This window comes from Anabas testudineus, chromosome 2 (genome assembly GCF_900324465.2).
Source record: "Anabas testudineus chromosome 2, fAnaTes1.2, whole genome shotgun sequence".
Classification (NCBI taxonomy): domain Eukaryota; kingdom Metazoa; phylum Chordata; class Actinopteri; order Anabantiformes; family Anabantidae; genus Anabas; species Anabas testudineus.
The window spans coordinates 11,300,372-11,323,703 of NC_046611.1; the positions used below are offsets into that span (position 1 = coordinate 11,300,372).

At 39.7% G+C, this 23,332-nt stretch overlaps 1 protein-coding gene across 1 annotated transcript in view; it reads right to left on the reverse strand.

Moving 5' to 3' along the window:
- The window catches only part of LOC113164898 (collagen alpha-1(XXVIII) chain-like), a 28,606-nt gene extending 11,974 nt beyond the window's left edge, over positions 1 to 16,632 (reverse strand). The window contains exons 1-16 of the mRNA XM_026364436.1: positions 16,588 to 16,632; positions 16,278 to 16,432; positions 14,030 to 14,604; positions 12,754 to 12,774; positions 12,603 to 12,665; positions 10,227 to 10,280; positions 10,094 to 10,138; positions 9,942 to 9,968; positions 9,490 to 9,534; positions 9,191 to 9,235; positions 8,187 to 8,240; positions 6,967 to 7,035; positions 6,783 to 6,851; positions 5,538 to 5,606; positions 1,000 to 1,068; positions 193 to 261 (exon numbers count right to left, since the gene is read on the reverse strand). Coding sequence (XP_026220221.1) covers positions 193 to 261; positions 1,000 to 1,068; positions 5,538 to 5,606; positions 6,783 to 6,851; positions 6,967 to 7,035; positions 8,187 to 8,240; positions 9,191 to 9,235; positions 9,490 to 9,534; positions 9,942 to 9,968; positions 10,094 to 10,138; positions 10,227 to 10,280; positions 12,603 to 12,665; positions 12,754 to 12,774; positions 14,030 to 14,604; positions 16,278 to 16,425 — 1,422 coding nt within the window. The 5' untranslated portion in view covers positions 16,426 to 16,432; positions 16,588 to 16,632. The remainder of the gene's footprint in view (positions 1 to 192; positions 262 to 999; positions 1,069 to 5,537; positions 5,607 to 6,782; positions 6,852 to 6,966; positions 7,036 to 8,186; positions 8,241 to 9,190; positions 9,236 to 9,489; positions 9,535 to 9,941; positions 9,969 to 10,093; positions 10,139 to 10,226; positions 10,281 to 12,602; positions 12,666 to 12,753; positions 12,775 to 14,029; positions 14,605 to 16,277; positions 16,433 to 16,587) is intronic.
- Positions 16,633 to 23,332: the final 6,700 nt, after the last annotated feature.

The window sequence follows — 23,332 nt, forward strand, 5'->3', positions numbered from 1 at the left end:
TATAGTAGTAAATTAGCTTTGCCTTTATTGGTTATTAATGGATGAATGTATTGCACACTGATACAGAATTTAGACAGTTAAAAATTGAATATTAATTAACATAGAGCTCCCCACCCCAATACCTTTTGGATAGATATAAGAAAGACTGTTATGCACTGTATATTTGAGGGATTTTATAAATTAAGTACTTGCCTTCTCGCCCTGTATTCCTAGTCCTGGGAGGCCGAGGGGCCCTGGAAGACCTGGATGTCCGAAATCTCCCTAAAGGTTCAAATAAGCATTACAACATGCATTAGTCGACAGCGAGTGACACATGTGCCAAGAACCTGTGCATTTCTGTTCACCTCAGTATCTAATGAATATGTACTGTTTATTGCATGAGTACGTTATCATTTCATACACATAATTCAATGTGTAGTGGACACCTCTTTGCCAATGATCTGTGAACTTCAGCACAATATCACAGTAAACGAACCATCAGTAAGAACTCCCATGTCAAAATCTTTATATTTTAAAGGACATATGCTTTTTGGGCAAAACAATTTCACTCATTCCTAAATGTTAAGGTCATATTCCAGTGAATAAGATGAGTTTATATAACTATAAAACACGATTGAAATCAACTCAAACCTTCCTAGTCTTGTGCTTTTTGAAATCTCAGAGGTACAAAAATTGACAGATAGCTACGAGGATCTGCAAAAACATCCTGAAAGACAACTAGAATATCTTTATGCCCTCATCTGAGTGTACCAGTGCGGAGCTACCTTTCCCACATTCATCAGTCCAATCCACGAAGCCTCTCTCCCCCTACACTATCCAAGCTTTTACCTTGATTCATCACCTGCAGACTCTGACCTCCTGTATAACACCATGCTGAAAGCATTCAATGGTGACTCTGGTAACTCTTGGCCTTCTTTGCAATAGGAATCTGGCTTCATGTCTGTGTGAAGCCTTTTCAGGCAGGTGTCTTATTCACAGCCTCTCTGCACTCTACAATACCTTGTCTCCTTTGATTCCAACGCCCTGCTGTCCTCTGGGCCCCCGCGGCCCCTCCATGCCTCGCTCTCCCTGAGAAGACGGACAGAGAAGTTATTACATTTTGCCTCTTGAAACCTGCAGTTAATATGTGAAAAAAATAATGAAGAATGCCTCTCGGTAAGAGATGTGTGAGTGTTGTGTTTGGGACATCACAAATGGGGGAAACCAGCTCAATATCCCAATAACTGACCTATTAGTGGAGCTGCGATGGCTTGCATAGAGAAATGATGAACTGTGCAGTTTTAAGATGCAGGAGTGGAGCTGGGAACATGCATTTCTTCCGTTATAGAGCACGTACTCCTATGCTGTCTGTTTTTCATTTTCCTATGTTTTGCCAGGAAATTGTTTCTGAGGTCAGATTTTATACAAACTATCCCATCAGTGAGTCAGAAATAACTAAATAACATCTCAAAAGAAAAGCTCCCATCATGCAAAACATTTCTTAGGAGGGTTTTGATTGTGTTAGCTTTGCTAAAAGCAGCTGTTTTTAGCTGGCTTTTGAAATTCAACCTTTTAGATAGATAGATCAATAACTTATTAATCGCAGAAGGCAAACTCTGGTGTTGTAGCAGCCATTACACAGAGAAACATACATACACACACAGACAATAATAGGAATAAACCAGGAAAAAAATCTACCAGAACTAGACAGAAAACAAATTACACACAGTTAAATCTACAGAACAAAACCGGCAACTATTAAGCATTCTGTGCAGTTGTATGCTGAGATGATTGTTGAAATGCATATAATATAATATAATGAATTATTGAATATGTCACTAGCTGGTTTGGATAGGTTGGAGCAGAGCTCTCCACTCAGTCAGTGCACAGGCTGCTGGCAGGAATGACTTCCTGTACCTTTCCTTATCACAGCCGAGTTGGAGAAGTCTCTGACTAAAGCTGCTCCGCTGTTTGACCAGCAGGCTGTGGAGAGGATGTGAGCTGCTCTCCGTGATGTTCAACAGTTTGTTCAACATCCTCCTCTCAACAACCTGCTCCAAGGGTTTCAGTGAAGTCCCCAGCACAGAGCCGGCCTTACTGATCAGCTTGTTTAGTTTGTTGTTGTCCCTGGATCTGATGCTGCCGACCCAGCAGAAAGCAGGAAAGAAAACTGCACTGGCTACAACAGACTGGTGAAAGATTTGCAGCATCTAGTTGTACACATTAAAGAACCTAAAGAAGTAGAGTCTGCTCTGTCCCTGTTCTGTAAACAGCCTCTGTGTTGTCCACAACCATCTCCTTGGTCTTCATCACATTCAAGGTCAGGTGATTGTTTCCACACCACATTATAAAACAGTCCTCCAGGCTTCTGTACTCCAGATGACAGGATTCAGTGTTGTACTGAAAGTTGGAGGTGTGCAGGGTGAAGAGAAAAGGTGAGAGGACAGTTTCCTGTGGTGCTCCTGTCATGCTGATGACCTGCTCAGACTTACATCATCGCAGCTGTACAAACTGTGGTCTGTGCAGGTAGTCAGTGATCCAGGAGGCTGTGGAGGAGTCAACCTGTATCTTCAGGAGCTTCTCTCTCAGCAGATCAGGCTGGATTGTATTGAAAGCACTGGAGAAGTCAAAAACATGATCCTCACAGCTGCCTGCTCTGTTCAGGTGTGAGGGAGTTCTCTGGAGCAGGTCGAGGATGGCATCATCTACTCTAAAGATGTTTCAACTTGAAGCCTCAAATGGGTCAGTACCAGTCTCTCCAGAACTTTAACGATGTGAGGTGAGGGCGACTGGTCTGTAATCATTTAGAACAGTTGGAGATGATGTCTTCCAAAGCTTCGATTCACGCTTGTGTGTCAGGCTGAGGTTGAAGAGGACCTGTAGGATCCCACAGACCTGATCAGCACAGGCCTTCAAGAACCTGGGCGGATTCCATTTAGTTTAGTCCACTTTAAATGTATTGTTACTCATCAGTTCACATACCGTGGATTTAGAAAATCTCCACCTTCTGCACTGTATTCAGACCAGTATTATTCAGATATTCACAAGTACTCAGACTAGAAAGTTGTTTCTTCCCCCAGAGTTTGTGAGTGAGCACCTGAGATAAACACCCAGTTCAGCTCCCTCAGCAGGATGAGCTCAGCTTACTGCTTCAAAACACATGACATTTCTATGTCTGGTGAGTAAGCTGAGAGTTTTCCTGCCAACTCAGTAACAAATTATATGACATCATCAGATTGAGAATGCAAAAAACAATGGGCAAAAACTGTGGCGTCCAGATGTGCAGAACAAATCGAGACCAATCCACACAGTGCTGGAATGGTGAAAGGTACGGTACACTGACGTAAGACTGATTTAAAAGGAGTGAACACTTCTGCAATCACTTATTTTCTGATTTATGTTTTTAATTAGTTAATCACTTTGATTTGAAACAGTCTTCTTGTGTTGATCACTGTAAAAAAAAAAATCTAATTGAAAGTAGAAAAGTCCAAATGTTGGTTTGTGCTGTTTGCTACGTAGTGTTCAACACTAGTACAGCGGTGGTGAGTGGGACCCAAAGCCTGAGGCATATCCATTTTTGCATACTGATCAGGAAAAGGTAAAAAAAAACATATTGGAGCAAAATATGACTCAAAGCACAATATTTGTGTTCAAATGTGTCTGGAGGGGATCTTGAGTATAGAAAACAGAAAAAGCAGGAATAGCACTACAGTGAGGGATTAGTCCGGTAATCCAAGTTGACAGTGGGTACAATGAAAATAGTTCAGCATAATGTCTGACTGTGTATGACTCTGCAGAGAAGTCTAATTTCCTCTGTGCAAATTTCTCCATGGTCCAAGGTCATCCAAGGACAGCAGAAATACAGTGTCTGACACAGGAGTACACTGATTAGCATAGTAATGCTGCATTTGCATACCAGCTTTAAAAAGTATAGATTTATTGTCATGAGTCTATGATCCCTCATTTTGGCACAGAAGCCGAGGTTTTAATGATGTGGAAGAGAGGGTAAGCTCCTGTGAATCTGGGGCTTGTCGAGACTCGACGCATGAAGCACGCTGCTTCAGAACAGGAACGGCATCTGTGAGTCCGTGGTCAAATCTCCTGTCAAGGAAAAAAAAGGAGCACCCCCGAGGCCAATCTCTAACAGAGAGAGATACTCCTCCTCCTGCCCGGGGTGGAAAGTAGCTGTTACCATCTCACAGGAAAGTCGACAAATGATAAATTGGATGAACGTCTGGGAAAAGCGAGAGTTCCACCTGAATTAGAGATCCTTGTCGTTCTGATGTAAAGCTGCTCTGTTAATATAACAAAGCCAAAGACTGATTACTAAAAATATTCCACCATCTTAATCACGCTTAATTAAACCGTCTACATTTATCAAAACAACAAAAGGCCTTTGGTTTGATTGTACACCCACTGGAAGACAAGCTCTCGCACTTCTCATAGCAACCGCTGTTAAAAATAACATTTGCAATTAGAAAGATGTAAAAGTAAAGTGTTGACTGTGTTACCAAGCTGATTGGCTTTTTGTTTCAAAATATCTAAGTGTTAAATTGACGCTAATAGATATTTCAGTTTGTTAATTAAAAAACATTTAAGAGACCTGTTTAATGTCCAGGTCAGTGCTGGAGAACAACTCAAACACTACATAATTAATTCCAGCAATACTTTCTCACAAAATTCACCATTTGATCACCAGAGTTTTTAGAACAGTATAAGAATATGGAAATAAGAAACCTTTTTATTTTACAACCTGGTTACTAAAGTCAGGTAATGCATCAAATGCTTTATGCAAAAGGCCTGTTTCTACCGGAAAGTACTTTTGTTTCCCTGTACTCGACACAAAAATGTGACATTTGAAAATATGTCATAAAGCTTCTGGCAGTGTTTTACTGTATTGGTGAAGGTGAAATTCCTGATCCAGTCACAGAATCTGAACACTGACGCTCAATTCATCCATTGATGATTCTCAAGTTATTAAAGCAAACGTCAATGTCAGATTCAGCAGCCATGTTGTTTTTTTTATGTATGCCTCTTTTTATAATATCTAAAAACATGGACAGTGCATTGTACAACAGAAACATTTCCAACACCTCGGTTTCCAGTCTCATCTCTGGACCCTGTGCTCATGTGCACCTGTGTAGGTGTGTATCACATGTGGGAGAAGCAATATGCAAGTGTGTGTGTGGATGTGTGTGTGCACATGCTGAGAAGACACAGGAGCAGACTCATTCTTTCCTCCCTCTCTGAGTTACTCACACAGACATGTTCTCATATCCTGTAGTGATGATGATCAATAGGCCGGATCGGCTCATGAGCTAATGAGAGCCATACTGCTCGCTGTGTGTGAATTTAAGGAACTTCTGCGCTGTGTTATCATCTCTTGTAACCGTACACGTTGTCAGTTTTCTGTCACGACTCCCTTTGTGCAGGTCAGTGGGAAGGTGAAAATGAATTCACGAAAACGGGGTCAAGAGAGTTCAGAGCTTTAAACTGGTTTGAGTGCTGTGAGCCCCATGAGGCATAAAGAGACATAAAAGACATGAACACTAACTCACCTTTGGTCCAGGAAGACCTTCTCCAATCTGTCCTCTCTCTCCTTGGACTCCCTGTGGCCCTTGGGGCCCCTGAGTAAAACAATACGATGTAAATGTCCAGCTGAGGTATGTAAAAAATGACCTTTCCAAATAATGTATCGTCCACTAAACTCCTACTGTGAACAGCGGTTCTTCTCTAGTCTGACATATGCAACTAAATCCAGACCCAACAGGCCCAGCACACTTTGGATTTCTTTATTAAAACCCACTAAATCTTTTCTCTGTTTTTTTACTAGGAGCAGTTGAAAAGGTTTCAGTATTTGTATTTTTGGTTTGTATGTGCTGAACATACTGGTTTGAAGTTGGTGGGAAAACAGAAACATCTCACTGCACCAATACAGACTCATTCAGGAACATTTGAATTAAAATGTTAGGACACAGGAACGTTTGGTTGTGTCCATGTGTGTGTTGTCAGTCAAATCTGATCAAACCATCCACCACATGGTCTCTCTGAATGCTGAACACTTACAATAATATTATAAATAAGATCTGTCTCCCTGGACACAGGAGTGTGGCCAGAGCAGGTGACACAAGCCCCCAAAACCTGACTGACCCTGTTGCCACTATGCCAGACTAAGAAGGTAAAAGGTATTTCACTTATGAATACGTGCAAAAAACAAAACTGACTTAAATGAATCATTATCACCATAAATACTATAACAATATAAATACTGATTTATTATGTCAATTTAAGATGTTTTAAAAATTTTTCATGCCAGAATTTTGTAGCAGTACTAATAAGGCAGATAATCCATGGAAATAGATGGACGTTTACCAGTTGTTGAAGAAATAGATGGACGTTTACCAGTTGTTAAAGATGATGGAAGTCATCTTATTATTTCAGAATAAATAAAGTTTGGTTATTTACTTTATTACTTACACTGAACAATATATTATAATATATTATATGTAAACACATTATGATATACTTATACCCACCTATACATTTCATCCTATGATAAAAAAAAATCCTTACATGATTAATTTTTATTTATAAAATATAAACCTAAAATGTAAATGTTCTGGCTGTTTAACTACAGAGAAACAGGTTCTGTTAGAAAACCCTCTTTTCCTGACTGTAGATCCACTATTGTATATGAGAGTTAGGGTGAGTGTTAGAGGGCTAGTACATCCTCATCCTCTCAGGTGAAACCTCCTAATACCAACATACATACGGAAAACACCTCGGTCTTGTGTCTTACTCACTGGTAATCCAGGCTCGCCGACTCCTGGAGGACCGGCGGGCCCTGGTTGCCCCTGGAAACCAACATCACCCTGTGGAGTAGGAGCGAGTCAGAGGAGTGCACACAGGTACAGCACAGAGAGACGCAGGTAGATTATTGTGTTTTCATTGCATAATTTTCCAAAACAATAGCGTGGCAGATTTCACCTTGGGTCCTGGAAGGCCGATCCCTGTTTCCCCTTGAATTCCAGGTGGCCCGGAAAGTCCCCTTTCTCCCTATTTACACAAACAGTTGCACATGATATATGATATATGATAATGATATATCAGTTTGATGTAAAGGAACAACAGTTTCTCTGATCTAGTTCATTCCACTCCTCACACAAACACGCTCATAAACACACACCAACAATTTCTCCTTCCTCAGATGTTCAGCTACTTTACAGGGGGTTAAGATGTACTACGGGATTCCTTCATTCCTTCAGACTTTAGTGGTCGAGAAAGCAATTATTCAGTCAGAAGCTGTAAATCACAGCCGTCGTGTGCAGCAGGAGGGCACACGACAGGCATGAAGAGAGTGTGGAAATGTTGGTAGGTGCATACCGGTGCTTTTTTTCCCCCGTTCTCTTGCCCTTTAAGGCAAGTTAGAACAATGTTTAAAGCCAGACATTAGTCTCCCTTTCAGGTGATATAGGTTGACAGCCAGACGATCAACATGAACATTCTTCTAAAATAATTAGGAGCGAACACTTGGTGGGGAGTGTGTTCTTATAGCAAAATTACCCACAATAACATGGGAAAGGGGGCTTGGAAAGTATGAACAGACAAATGGGCTGACAGGGTAATAACAGATGAGGCACATACTTCAGAAGGGTTTTAAATATTCCTGTGATGATGGATCATAACAAATAAGTGTTTAAGTGCATGGTCACACGATCAGTTCTTAGACCTACTTGACATTTGTGATGTTATTTGTACCCATGATAAATTGATTTAATCTAAACACATTTTAAATGTCAACTTCGTGAGTTTAATGTTATACTGACAAAAAATGATCAGGAAAAGGAAGGACGACTTTGTTATGTCATATGTACTTTCCCACTTTATATTCTACAACAAGCAGCAACACATCTCATTTTTCACCTCTGCCACTTCACAGGTACCGGGTTACTCATGTCTTTGTGCTGATGAATAAGGTGACATGAACGCCTCTTTTGTGCAGTTATGAAAGAGGCTAAAATCAAACCAGACAGAAACTATCATGTATCCATCCAAACAAACAGCATCCTATATGCATCTGCTTTTGAGTCCTGGTTCACTTTTGATCAGTGACCAGCCAGGACAAGTTTACCTTAGTTTACCTTTTGATTTCAGAGGTTTCGTTCTAACTTATCGACTTCAGAGTCACCAAAGAGAGGAGTACTTACTTTTTTACCCATTGGCCCCTCAGGTCCGATATCGCCAGGTGGACCGGGCAAACCCTTAATTGTGAATAAGTGTGTTACACAGTTGGTTATACAGCAGCAGAGAAGAGAGAGGTCTTTACCTTGAAAATAGAAATGGCACAATTGACTGCTAAACCCATGTTCTGCATAAAAGTGCAGGCCTGGATTTCTCCAGAGGCCTGCCAGTCCAGAGAGTCTTGTCCAACACTATCAGCTAATCAAGCTAACATTACATAACTCATGAGCTGGCCGTCATGAAGCTTGTTCCAATTAGGATTTTAGCAGGTATTAGACTTTTTCTCCATCATTATAATCATTTGATTACAATACTTAACAAACTTACAACACAAAAACACAAATCTAAATTACATGTTTTCCACGTGGATCTGATGGAGATTCTGAGGTTTTTCCTGGAATGTACAGCTTTAGTCTCAGTCAGGGTTACAGGGTTCATTTTTCAAACAAAGGAACCACCTAGCCCCAGGGCGGCAACCCACAAATTACAAAGAATTTCAACTGATTTACTTATTACTTTAGCACTTCTCTCTTCCTTGCCCTGATGTTCTTTTTTCTTTGTTACAGTCAGTGAAAGCTTAATATTGAAGATGGTAGAGATGTGACTGTGGTGTTTGTTTATAGCCCAACAACAACTTCTTACTTCTGGTAACTGTATTTAGGCTTGAAAAATATCAAAAGCGGCTGTAATTTGTGAAAATATGCTGAACACAATGTGGAAATATCTTAAAGTTGTATTGCTCACAGAGCTCATTTCCTGCAAAACCTAATTTAAAAATCCTATTTTGTTGAGTAAACAGTGTGATGCTGACTTCAAGGTTGGCCTACACAGAAATGTCCTCCCTACAGCACCCTACAGCAAACTGCTTATATGCCATGTTGCAACAGGAGGCTTTGCAAACGTACAGTATATAGAGGGATGGAGTTTAGCAGTCGATTGTGTCTGATGATAAAAGAATAATAGATTTTACCTGAATTCCACGATTTCCTCTTTGACCAATAGTACCTTCAGGACCCTGCAAGAGAAGAAGAATTGCTTAAAACCTTTAGGCCACGTTGATAACCTCATTATCTTAAAGTGATGTGTGTTAGATATAGTGAAACATATATATGTTATCAGGGTAAAACATATATTAAAAGCACATGGAGAATGAACTATAGTCCGTAAAATGTAACTATAGCGCTTTATAATGATGATGATCACTGAAACAATGACAATAAAGCTGCAGCAGGACTCGTTTAAAGTTGTAAATATTCAAAGGCAACATACTCTGTCTCCCTTTATTCCAGGTGTGCCACACTCCCCCCTCTCTCCCTGTAAGAGAATAAAAAATAAAAGTTGAGTGTTCTTATAATTGTGTCACATAGTTTCAGACTTGTAATAAAATTCCACAGTATTCCCATAAAAAGTTTATGAAACAGAGCTCAGACTTCCCAGGAACATTTTATCTTTGAATAATGGATTTTAATATCCAAGCAAAGTGGAGTACTGACATGGGATTAACATAAAAAAGAACATTGGGAGTAGACATACAGTACGTTCCCACCACCCTGACATTATACACAGATGAAAAGGGGAGAACAAAATGCTATGACATTTCCAAAGTCCTTTCTGTGCATGTCTGGAAAACCTAATTCTCCACTTTCTCTCACTGTTGCAGATCTTCCATTCTCTGACAAACCATAGGTGCATATTAACAAATGGCAGAAACCATACAATACCTTCTCTCCTTTGTATCCTGGTTTTCCCTGTGTGTGCAAAACATGTTTGTTAAGTAAAGAGAAGATGAGCAACAACCATATCAGTCACATTTAAATAAAAAAGCTGTTATAGTGTACTGTATGTGCTCATTTAGACTGAATCTTCAGCTCACCTCTCCTCCTTCCCGACCTGGAAGTCCACTGAGTCCACTTTCACCCTGAACAAAAGTGGGATTTCAGTTCGATCAAGACAGGCGACCCACCTTTTTTTAAAAAGTTAACATGTTCTTTAATTGATTATTGCACCTTCTGTCCTTTTGGGCCGGGGCTTCCATCCTCTCCAGGACGACCCTTCTTGCCCTGCAGAGTAAGTGGGAGAGGGAACATTATACAGGAAACAAGTTACTTCTTCAGAGCTTAAAGTGGAAAACATTATCGTCTGCATAGTGTCGGCTTATATGAATTGTGAATTGTGGACATCCTCATTTATGTAGATGGGGTGACTCTTCTTTCTGCTTTTATGTGTGTATCTCTTCTGGTGTTGTATGTTTCTGTCTGCACACACTGCTTCTGTCAGTGTGCGCCTGCTGCCCCTGATGTGAAACAGCTTTTTGTTAGGCGCATTATGTTTAAGGAGGTAATTGCTGTGTTCTCATCCTGTGAAAATACATCAAAGCAAAACTGCTATGTCTAATTGTGGCTGACCTTTTCCATGTAATAAAAAAGAAATGTTCATATCACGGCTTTGGCAGCTGAAGAAAGTAACGCAGCTCATATCCATCTTCTGAGCATGTGTCCTCAGACAGATCAAGTGGCTGGGTTCTTTTCGACAGACATGATTCTACTGATTTCCAATGTAAATATCTGTTTAGGCCTGTTCTCAATAAACTGTTAGAGGAATGTGAGGCATTTGCTGTACTCTCACTGCTGCAGGGAAACAGCGCCTCTCATAATTTAGTAAACCCACTCCAAAACCTTGCAATTATGGAGCCTGGTAGCTTCAAGGGGGCCCATGTCAGCTGCTGTCCTCTATGAGACTTCAAAAGCAGCCACTCTTTTAGGGACATCACAACAATACACGTTTTGTATGGGTTTAAAATAAAAAATAAAAAATATGTTGTTTAACTCAGCAGGGATGCAAACGCTATACACCCCCCTCCAAAAGTATTGGAACTAAAAACATATGGGATTCACATAAAAAGATGAATATGAGACAAGAGATCAACATTTCACCTTTTATTTCCAGGTGTTTACAGCTGGATCCGATACACAACTTGGAAGACAGCACCTTTAGTTTGGACCCGCCCATTTTTCATGTGAGCAAAAGTATTGGAACATGACTGACAGGTATGTCCTATTACAATGATTATTCAAACAATAAACAGAACTTAATGTCTATGCTCAGGTTCAGATTGGGGTTTTGCCTGTTCAGACTGCATTTGCATAAAAACCAGAGAGCTGATGGATAATCAGTCGATCAATTGTGAAGCTGAGAGAAGATGGAAAATTAATCAGAGTCATCGCACAGACATTAGCCATAGCCAGTACAACCATTTGGAAAGACCTGAAGAAGAAAGAAACCACTGGTGTACTAAGTAACAGACGTTAAACATTTAGACTAAGGAAGACAACAGGAGCTGACGACAGAAACATCATGAGAGCTGTAAAGAAAGACCCTAAAACAGCTGTTAGTGACATCAACAACAACCTGCAGAGGGCAGGAGTGAAGGTTTCACAATCTACTGTTCCCAGAAGACGTCATGAACAAAAGTACAGATGAAGATGCAAACCACTCAAAAGCAAGAAGAACAGGAAGGTCAGGGTGGAATTCATCAGAAAGTACAGAAATGAGCCTCAAACATTCTGGGTCAAAGTTTTATAGATTGATGAGACAAAGAAGAGATTGAAGGGAGTAACCCCCCAAATCACCCAACTGAAAGAGGCTGCAGTGAAAGCATCACAAAGAACAATGCACAAGTCTGTTAATGTCAGTGGGTCAAGAATCAAAGAATTTGAAACTAAATATTAAATATTATTCACTTAAATCAATTTTAAGTTTATCTGTTCTGTTCTAATACTTTTGCTCATGTGGGTTCTAACATGCTATTTTCTAAGTTGTGTGTTGGATCCAAACGTAAACACCTGGATATAAAATCTAAAACGTTGATCTTTCATCTCATATTCATTTTTGTGAGCTTACACCCACTCTTCTGACATGAGGGGGTTCACATATTATTTCAAGGTGCAGTACCTATAAAATGTAGTAGTGTTCATTTTGTATTTTATTGTTTATGTAACTGCAGTCTGTCTGCAGGCCATGTCATGTCATACATGCAACATTTTCTACTTGTTTGCTTGTCATTGCAGTTTAAATTATTAGATATGATGATTGGATTATTATTATTAACCATCATCATAAAGTTAATTTAGCAGTGGGAGCTAGCTATTGTTGGCTAGCACAACCAACAAAAAAGTCAGTCTTTGCTCTTAACAAAGCTGTGTTTGTCATTTTGACTACTGAGGTCATTTTAACTGGTGACATTAACCAGTTAACCAGTTGCTTATTATTATTTTGAATTGCTTATGTGTCTATCTCTTTCATACATTGATGCTTTTGTATTAATTCAATATTAAACACCTTTTGAGCTTCACATGCTAATGCTGGGTAGCAGGAATACTTACAGAAGGGCCGCTGGGTCCCCTCTCGCCCTTCTCACACATACACTTACTCTGGGCCAAGGGACACTGCAGACACACAGAGAGAAGAGTCAGAGAGGCCACATGGGGACGCAAATCAAGATATGTGTGGAGAAACCACAGTCTTGAGACTTACCCCTTCATCTGCCAGTGCCGTCTGTGGAGAGAGAAACACACCATGTCAAGAGATTAGTTTTAGTCCATATGGTTGATATTAATCTCGACCTGATCAGCAGACATTAGAAAAGCACATAACTGAAAACGTGAGATCTTTTGCTTGGGTGTCAAAGTCACACTGTAGGATTCAGTGAGACCAACAAACACCAACACTCAAATACCTAATTAATCTCATTCATTTCTTGCCTGGGCTCCGTTTGTGACTTTGTAATTTTTATTAGACCTCTTCCAACGGATTTAGTAAGTGGAATAATAACTTGGATTTCCTCCTGAAACAGACATCAAACACATCCAAAGCCTCAGTTTTCCCTGTGCATATGGGAGACTAAACACAAACATGTACTGATCAGCAAAATAGCCTGGCTAAGCATCTATGGGATGTCTCCAGTGGAGGGAGGGGTGTCAGAGGACAGCACAGAGAATCTGTCCACACTCAGTGTAAATGGGACTAAAAATAAAATACAGTTCCTCCGCTGGGCCAGAGCTACGTGTTTATGATATACAGATGCTGCCTGCACAGGACAATGAGATAAAAGTCTGACTGCTGCTGGGCTCATGCATGGCAGCAGAACCCAGGCCGTCGGGTTCAGTGGTTTCAGAGCCTGCACTCTATAAAGTTGTCCTTTATTGTCTTAGATGTGTACCACCTGTGTCTAAACCAGATTCTGAAGTGGTGTTTGAGGAGCTGCTTGAATGATGTAGCATGCATGCACGTTGTTCCTGGGCTCTAGCTCATACAAAGAGATTTAATGCGGAGCATATGTGACCCTCAACAGCCTGGCTGTGCTGCACATGTCCTAATTGTCTTGTTGGAAATGTATTTTGATTCAAGATTTTCATAACTTTACATTTGTTTTAGGCTGATTTGAGATTTGGAGTGAATTTCACTTTACAGCCATAACTTAGTTGGTGATAATGCATCCGTTACTATGGCAACCTGAAGCAGGTGTACATCATTCATGAAATAAGCCAAGAAATGAAACCAGTGGGTAGTGTGAACGACAGCACAGTGGAAGTGCTCAGTGGGTTAGACGCTAACATTTTATTAATTTGGCTTCCATCTGTTTGCATAATGGATTTTTAAAGCTTCCATCTGTCTTAAACTTCATTGGTTATTGCAAGAAACTAACAAACCCATGTGCAACTTCACAAAACTTAAATACTATAGGAATCATATGCAGGCCTGAACAGGTTAAGTACATATAAACACCTTTAGGTATTAAGCTTTAACTTACAATTTCCTTAATGACTTTTTCCACAATGCCACTGTCCTGCAGGTTGTGGAGGTAGCGGGTGGCTGGGGGGCTCGCAATAAGCCGCAGCTGAGCTATATTGGTGGGCTCGTTGGCTTCAGGTGTGATGCCTATGGTGAAGAAGCGCACGCCCTGATTCTTGGCATCAGCCACAGCTGAAAATATGTCTGGGTTCCTGGGATGCGAGATGCCGTCAAAGAGCAGAATGGCCACCTTGATGGTGCTGGGATCCGACTCTTCCAGGTAGATGCGGGTGAGGTTGGTGATGGCATAGGTGGTGTAGGTGCCATGGCCAATGTAGGTGATGGGAGCGATTTGGGCCTTGAAGTTGTCTGTGCCTCTCCATTGTTTGAAAGTCTGCTCTATGATGACATGGCTGCTGTACTGAAGCAGGGCTGCACGGTAGCTGAGCCCTCGGCCGGTCTGCAGCCGGAGGCCCTGCAGCTTGTCGGTCACCTCGGTCACGAATCTCTTCTCTTGGGCATGGTTGTCCTTGGCGCTCTCTGAGCTGTCGATGAGAAAGGCCAACTCCAAGCTGCAGTCTTCATCGACGAGTGCTGGGAAACCAGAGAGTTAAAAGATAACTTGTGGTTTTACTACTGATTATCTGCTAAGTATGATTGTTTTACCTTGGTGGTAATTACCTTCAGCATTACAAATAGTCTGGCACATAGTTCCCCACCTAACTGCATCATCTTAAAACATTTCTAAACATGTTCTAGCTTTTGTTGGGGGTGAGATATACTTTACAGTGGATTTAGAAAGTTTTCAGACCCCTTCACTTTTTTATTGTTGTATTTCTACTGCCCACATTGACATCACACTCATAAGCCATATTAACAAAGTACAAACAAACTTTTAGACAATTTAAGAGATTAGTTTGAAGGTAAGGTTTTAATCTTTAAGGTAGAGTGACTATATAGCACTCACAGAGCTTTGGGAAAATATTTTTGCTGTGGTGAGACAAAGTTAAACTCTCCGGGCAGAGCTCCAGGCGCTCTTTGTGGTGAACACTGATCATCACCTGGCTCATACCATCCCTACACTGAAGCATGATCAGAATTGAGACAGTGGCTTTTGGACAAGTCTCAGACTGTCCTTGAGTAGTCCAGCCAAGAGGCCTAAAGGAGACAGTTCACAGACATTTTCAATCTATTTAATCCAGGGCCAGATGTGCAAAGCTTGTAGATACGTCCAAAAGAAGTGTTAAAGCTGTAAAACAGGCTATCACAGAGTACTGAATTAAGGACATTAAGGGTTGTCCAAATGATACTTCAGTTTGGGATTTACAAAAATGTTCCAAAAACATTTAAAAAAATTATTTTTTCATTTAAAAACATAATTTTTTGATGAAGGAAATGTCAATTTTATCAATTTCAAAATAAATCTACAAAACAAAGTGTGCAGAAAGTGATGGGACCTGAACACTTTCTGAAGCCACCGTGATTTTTTTCAAGACAGAGCCGGACTAGCTGTTGCTTCCTGTTTCCAATCTTCATGCTAAGCTCAGCTAATTGTCAACTCTACCTTCATATTTAGTGCACAGACATGAGAATAGCATCAGTCTTCTCATCTTACTCTCAGAAAAAGGTGATTTTCATTATCTGTATTTGATGTTGCCAAGCTGATATGGCAGGAAATAACATTTCTTACTTTGAGTCCAATCCAAAGTCAACTGTTCACAGCTAAATTGATTTTGTTGGTCATGGAGACATTTCTATCTGTGGAGCCTTCAGAAGAGGTAAAGGTGATTTATTGAGCGTTTAGGCTGTACAGGCTGATGCCTTTACAAGAAAAGTATGATAAGTTCATGAATGTGACATAATTTTGATTTGGAAATAAAAAATAACTTGCTGCACCAACCTTCTGCAATAGAATGAGGTCACAGATTTAATATAGTCTGAGGATAAATCACATTAATCTTGGGGGAAATATGTCACAGAGAGAATGCGCCTGGGGAAACAGGATTCTGAGCGAACAGAACATTTGGGTAGCGGAGCACTGAACAGTCACACAGGAGATGGATGGTACTGAGAGGCCTGAGAGATATGATCAATCCAAGTGGAGTGCATCCTCCAGCGATGTCCTTGTTGAGTATCGTGTTCAGTTTTTCCACCTGTGGCAGCACTTTGAAAATATGTGCCACCTGTACTAATTCCTCCACACTATTCAAAGTAAGAGCATCAGTGGAAAGAAGAATAAGGAAGAAAAATGTCTACGTTAGACTTACATTTGCCATTTTTGGGTATGGAATTAGATGGATAAGGCTTATTCTTCTTCTTAGTGGTCACCTCTTCTTCATAGTCTTCTTCATAGTCCTGTGCACAAAGACCCTGAAGTGCCCACAGCAGCAGGAACCAGTGCAATGAAGGCACCATGACTTCCCTGGGAGATAAAGAGAAGACAGACATACTGCAGATTAAAAAAAAAAGACATATGCTCACATTTTAATACCCTCCAAAAAACCTGCACACACTCAGAGAACAAGCTTTAACAAGCAGGCATGCTCGAGACTCAGGTGACAAGCATGCATAACTTACAATGCAGCTGAATTAGGTCTACAATGGGATGAGCGCTGCAGTTGTCCAACGGTCAAGAAGTTAAGAAAGTGCAAAAAGAGAAAAAGAGAGATTCTTCATCCAGGGTTAGTTCGGTTCCATGTCCCGAGCTTCAGATTACATGCCCTCGCTCACTGTTAGGATTTTAGTTAAGAGTCGGCAGGTCAGTAGATATCATGTAGTGGCAGCAGTTCATAGCCAAAAGTTTGAACTATACTGTGGCTCTCATTAGACTCAGTTTGAAACCTTCTGAGCACTCAGTAAATGTGGAGAGATCCAGCCCTTTTTCAAACTCCTTTTTTGGAGAGGGGTGGGAGGGTGGCTGGGGAGGCTGCTACAGGCAGAAATCCCTTGTGATGACATAGCAATGCCTTAACTCCCTTTTGTCATTTTTACTTTGTTATATATGCTATTTAATAAAAAAACAGAAAACCCCTGGGAATAATAGCATTATTTCTTGTCCCACTAAGACAGTTGGGTGAGATCAAAGCAGAGCTGTATCATTTTTGTGCAGGGCCACAGCTACTGTAGAGAGCATCAAGGTAATGTCCTTGGTAATTTGTCTGCACAGTTAACGTGACAAGAAATAGGCAATTTATATTGGGTTAGACAACATGTGAAGGAAAAAATAATGATGATAAAAGAAATACCATCTCTCTTACCAATTAACAGTCAATTAAGTCACTTTCTGCTACATGTAGAGGGAAAGTTCAGAGATTTTGAACTTGCTTTCTATACTTTCATCTGCTTTCTCTTTATTAAAATGTGTCTGCTACTTTCTAGATATCATCTGGTTGCTCATGTTACAGCACTTAATGTGGGGACACAATGAATGACTGTTTCACCATCCCAGATTTTTGCCTTTGACAGTGTAGAAGGAGACACACTTGATGACTGAGTGACTGGAATGACTCATTGGTAGCAACTGGAAGTTCCACCAGTAGGCAAACCAACAAATCCTGCAAGAACAGAAGTTATCATGCTCAACATATTGATAATTTCAGGTAAAGCTGCAGTTACTGTTTGTCTCTCTTGGTTGGTAACTGTGCTGCTCCTCCTAAACTCCTCCAGATGACATTATTTCAAATGAAAGCCTGAAGATTTTCAGAGATGTTTTGATAAAGGAAAGGAAAAAGGAAATTTAAAATACTATTCATAAATCATATCCTGAAGCTACAAGCACAGGAAACAAGAAGCAAAATCAGTGAAGTCATCCTTTACATTGGCCAGCTAAGATCAGCTAACTTTAGGTAGACTTTCCTGTATAACTAACACTACATGCTTTTATCAAAAGCAACTTACAAGGTACAAGGGTGGGCATAAGGAGGTCTTGCCTAAGAAGCTGGATTTAATATGGAGACTGATTTAAAAGAACCATATATCATCATTTCCTACACTGTCAAACAATTGTAAATTTCATTTTATCTACATTTTTGTGCCACCCTCATCCTCACTGTCAACAATTCCGAAAGCTGGAAATGATTGAACAGGGAGTTTATACCTCAAGGCAACACACCTTGCAATAGCAGCATACTGTGATTCGCCTGTGAACCTGGGACTCATTTATTATTCTTTCTCTTGTCCTGATTTACTGTCAACATACATTTGGATTTCACACCTGGATGAAATTCTTCCACATTTTTATCGGTTGTTTCTGCTCGAACATCATCAAAACATGTGAGTACTGTCCAGTATCCATTGCTGTTACATCTCATAAACCCAGGGTCATGACTCATGCTGTGCTTCTACCATCCACTAGATGTCTCCAGAACTGAATGTGCCTTTAAGCTCTTGTTTCCACCTCATCTTGTAATAAATCACTTCACTGCGTCTGCCAGCCTGTGAGACTTATGACACAAAATCTGATTCTGCACGTTAACACAGGAAGAGGTCTCTTTTTTCTGGGAGAGGTTTCATCAAAGCCGCATGTGAAAAACTGTAACCTCATACATCTTCTGAGGAACCATTACAGTTTTTATTGAAGCCTAATGTGTGCCCATTTTAGCACCAAAGCAAAGTCTCCTAACTCCATAATCTCCTGTTATTATAAAGTCCTGGATCAAAATCTTAAAATCCCATGAAACCGTCTGCAACCATAAAAGCTGGAAGTGGAATCGCATTGCTGTGCAACGGAGATGATGGACTGTGTTTTTATTACCTGCTGTATTACTGAAGGCAAGGAAAGGTGAGCTGTCACGCAAGAATGCTCCACCTGAAAGATGGACCTTCATAAATCTGGGTCAGCTCTCTTTCCGTCGTATGGAGTGCTTATTAACAATGCAAGATTGTGTCTATTTTTAAACAAGTTTGCAGTGAGAAATAATAAAAAGTTGAAATTGCCGATGTATAAAAACTTTTGCCTTAGTGATTTCACTTAGACGAATAGAAGTTTTGTTCTTCAGATGCTTGTTTTGTTGCATAAGACACAACATATGGCAAAACTAGGACACAATAGTGCACTGAATAACAATATTCTATGGCTTATACAAATGGAAAACCACAGGATTTCCAGGTGCATAGAAGACAGAAGTTTTCTAAAATCCTAAAAACACACCTGTAAACCCACAAACCTGTTCTGAAAATGTCTTTAAAAAGCCTTTAGATCACTTTCCAGATTTATTTCACAGCAATGATTCTCAAATGATGAACCTCTGTGTTCAACATATTGCATTTAAAGTGTGAGTTCACTTTGTTGAAAGGTTTTCTCGAAGAAGACCCCTGCTCCCCCCTGACATTCATTCAACAAGTTACGGGATTAAATGAAGAAAGATCTATTTAAAAGAGCGCAGTGGTGCTCCAAGCAGATGCAGACAACAATAAAGGCCAGGGCACGGCTTTCTCTTTATTTAATGCCACACATTTGAATTTTAATAAGCATAGTTTCTTAGAATTGGTGCCTGCCATGAGGAGTCTTTTTATGACACTGCGGAAGCCACTACTTAGCTCTTTGATACTCCTTTGCCCCTCCAGGTCTATTTTCTGTGACATTTGGTTTATCCTCTGTTTTTACAAGATAATGCATGTTCCTTAAACATATAGTTACAGCAGTGGTTACTGCCTGTTGCCTGGCAAATCATATCAATTCATGCATTTGTAAGATTACTAGGAAAAACAAAACAGATCTTTGTGTCCCAACAGGCTTTGCCTGCTCTAAAGGAGAGCTGACAGCTACACAATGAGTAGCATGAAACTGAAAATAAACCCAAGAAATGTGTTATTGTGCCAGAAACGTTCAGATTGAGTTGAATGAGTTGTCAGTCACAGATAAAGCACATACAGTACGGGAATTTCAAACAGGTTGTGTCTTAAAATACACACACTAATTTTGTACACACAATAAAATATTTACATAGATTCCTGTGAAACATCATGTACTTGTATACAATACATACATATGAAATACTTGCACATATGCGTATGAGACAGACGAAGTAGTACATATTGTTACATATTGTTAAATTTAGCAATAGATTACCGGTAAACTGAAAGAACCCCAATTTATTCCAAAGGTATAATTTAATTCAAATGAGTGTGCGTACAGAAATAAAAAGCGGGGTGCATTATTCAGCAGAGTTAATTTTGTAGCTGCCGAAGATCATGTTGATTTTAAACAGTTCTTGCAAATAATTAGTGCACAACTGTGGTTAATGCAGATGTTAGCAGGCATGCAAAACGTGCCATAAACACCTATTTGATTCGCTGTTCTTTAAAGAGGGAACAAATCCAATCTTTCTGGTCTTCTTCGTCTTTTTATTGTACACATACATGTACTGCATATGTGCAAGTATTTCAGATGTATGTAATAATAATAATAATAATAATAATAATAATAATAATAATAATAATAATAATAATAATAATAATAATAATAATAATAATAATAATAGCTTTATTTATAAAACACAGAATCCTACCTAAAATTAACTCTAAAATGACAAAGAGCCAATACAGGGAGGCAAAAATAGGTGAGATATGTCTAAAACTCCCTGTTCTAGTCAGACGTCTGGCAGCTGAGTTCTGGACAATTTGTAGGTGTTTGAAGTGTTCTGATGACCAGAGAAAAGGCTGTCACAATAATCGAGGCGGGAAGAGATAAAAGCATGAAATCACTAAAAGTTAACATAGGTCTAATTTTAGCTATATTCCTAAGGTGATAAAAACACCAAGGTTTTTAACAGCAAGTTTGACATATTGTGTTAAAGGCTCAGAAGGTGACAGTGTATTACATTAAATGTTGTGTGGTCCAATTTAAAGAATTTCTGACTTCCTTGAGTTTAACTGTATGAAATTTAAGGACATCCAGTTTTTATACAGACATACAAACCAGTAGGTAACTCAGCTTGGTATAGTCCATGAGTGTGGTAGGGAGATACAATTGTGTGTCAAAATTCTTGCAACACACCTAAGGAAGGTCAAAGGTTGTTTTCTGCACAATGTAATATTATGATGCAGGTCCTCCTAAACTGACACAGACAACACAAACTGTAGGTGCATTCATGCTAAATAGAATATGTTTTGAAAGAAGTTTGTTTTGTGGACAGGGAGCAGGCTCCACACTACACCAAAACATGTATAAGGTTGTTTAAAATGGTAGTTTTACCATGTTGTTTGTTTGTACTGTGTTGGATCATTAGAAGGAACGCGCCTGTTCTTGTATCACTTGGTTTCTCGCAACCTTTTCTAAACACTAAAGACTAATAGATGAAAAGTATTTGGAAACAAGAAAATTAATGTTTTTTACATTACGGGACATCATTACTGCTGTAAATCTGCTGTAACTACGGTGTGTACTTGTAGTAATCCAAGTCCAGTCCGGTTTATCAGACATACATAGTTGTAGGGAACTCAGCTTAGCACGGTTCATGGGTGTGATGGGAAATACAATTGGAATGAGATATCCAAAAGAATAGTATGGACAATCGTTGTCAATGTTGAAGGCAGCACTTAGATCCAACAACACCAGGACAGAACATTTACCAGCATCAGCATTAATGAAAAGGTTGTTTATGACTTGTAAAAGGGCCGTCTTTGTGCTGTGATTATTACAGAGTTATTAGTTTCCACGACAGAAAGCAATTGATCCAAAACTATTTTTTTGCGAGTCGTGGATACAAAGGGTAATTTGGAGATGGGGCATTAACTGTCAGGTAAAGTCACATCAAGCCCAGGTTTCTTTAACACAGGCTGTATGCAGGCAACTTTATAATTATCGTGGACACAGCCAGTACAGTACTGTAAATGTTGGTTTACAGTAATGTGTGAGGGGATTTCACAGGCGTGTAGGTGCTTTTTATTTCCTTAAGGCCCCTTCAACATTGTAAGACTGCAGGGTAGACTAGGCACAGTGACACTTTCAGCTGAATACAGACGTCAACATCCTAAAATAATCACAATAATAAATTTAACATCCTTGTGTTGAAGTATTTTTAGTGTGTTAGCATGCTAACGATTGTTAATTAACATCAAATGCAGCCGAGACTAAGGTTGTGTCAAACACTACTTTCTGCAAACATCTAATGTAATTTTCAGCATTTTAAAATGGAGAAATGTGCAGTTGTATAACTCTACACCTGTCATTCGTGCATAATCATCTTTACTGTGCTTTAATCTCCATTTACTGTCCCCTATAGAGTAAATTGCAGAGTTGCTGAATTGTGAATAAGCCAAAGGGGACTGAGTTGACACTAACATTTGCTAAGTAGTGCTAAACACAAAGCACACCTTAGACTGATTGGAAATGGCATTAGCTTTGCAGGTATTTGGTCGTAAAGTAAACTTAAAGTCAACTTAAAGTGCTGACAGTGCATATGTTGAGCTTGTGATGGCACTAGATGAAAATCAACAGTGTTATTACAGTTCATGCTGTATGATATCAATATCCATGCTATGAAATAATTGCTGAGATTCATCAGTCTGGATCAAAGTGCTGGACTGACTGACAGGCTGACATTTCTAAACTGCCTAAAGCGGTACCACAGTGAAGCTAAAAACATCAGAAAAAATGAAAAGCATTTACAAACATCACATCTGCTTTAGTCTGTGACTTTGAGCACAGTCTCTTTACCTACAAAGTCTTTTATCAAAATTCTTGCAACACGTCTGAGGAAGGTCAAAGGTTGTTTTCTGCAGAATGTAATATTATGAAGCAAGTCCTGAGAAACTGACAGAGACAACACAAACTGTAGGTGCATTCATTTTGAACGGAAAACGTTTTGAAAGACATTTATAAGGTTGTTTAAAATGGTAACCACATTGGTTTGTAATGCGTTGGATCATTGGAAGGAACGTGTCTGTTCTTGTATCACTTGGTTTCTCTCCCTGTTGTGAACTCATTCACCTCAATCATTGTAGCTACAGCAACAGCAACCGACCATACTCACAACCTTTTCTAAACACTAAAGACTAAAAGATAAAAAGTATCTGGAAACAAAAGAAAATTACATTTTGACATTAAGTGACATCATTACTGCTGGAAATCTGCTGTAATGCTGGTGTGTACTTGGAGTGATCCAAAAGCCTAGCAACCCAAAGGAACGACAGTCATCACTCATCAGACTTCACTCTGGGGCATGCACAGGATGGTTAATTCAAATATGTGCTGAGGTTTCACAGACAAATACAGGCTAGCAGAAATGCATTTATAGACATCTGTAGGCACCAGCAGTGATGTCAAGCCTTGTTCAATCATTTACAGTTACTGTGTGTCCAAATCATCAGGGTGTGTGTT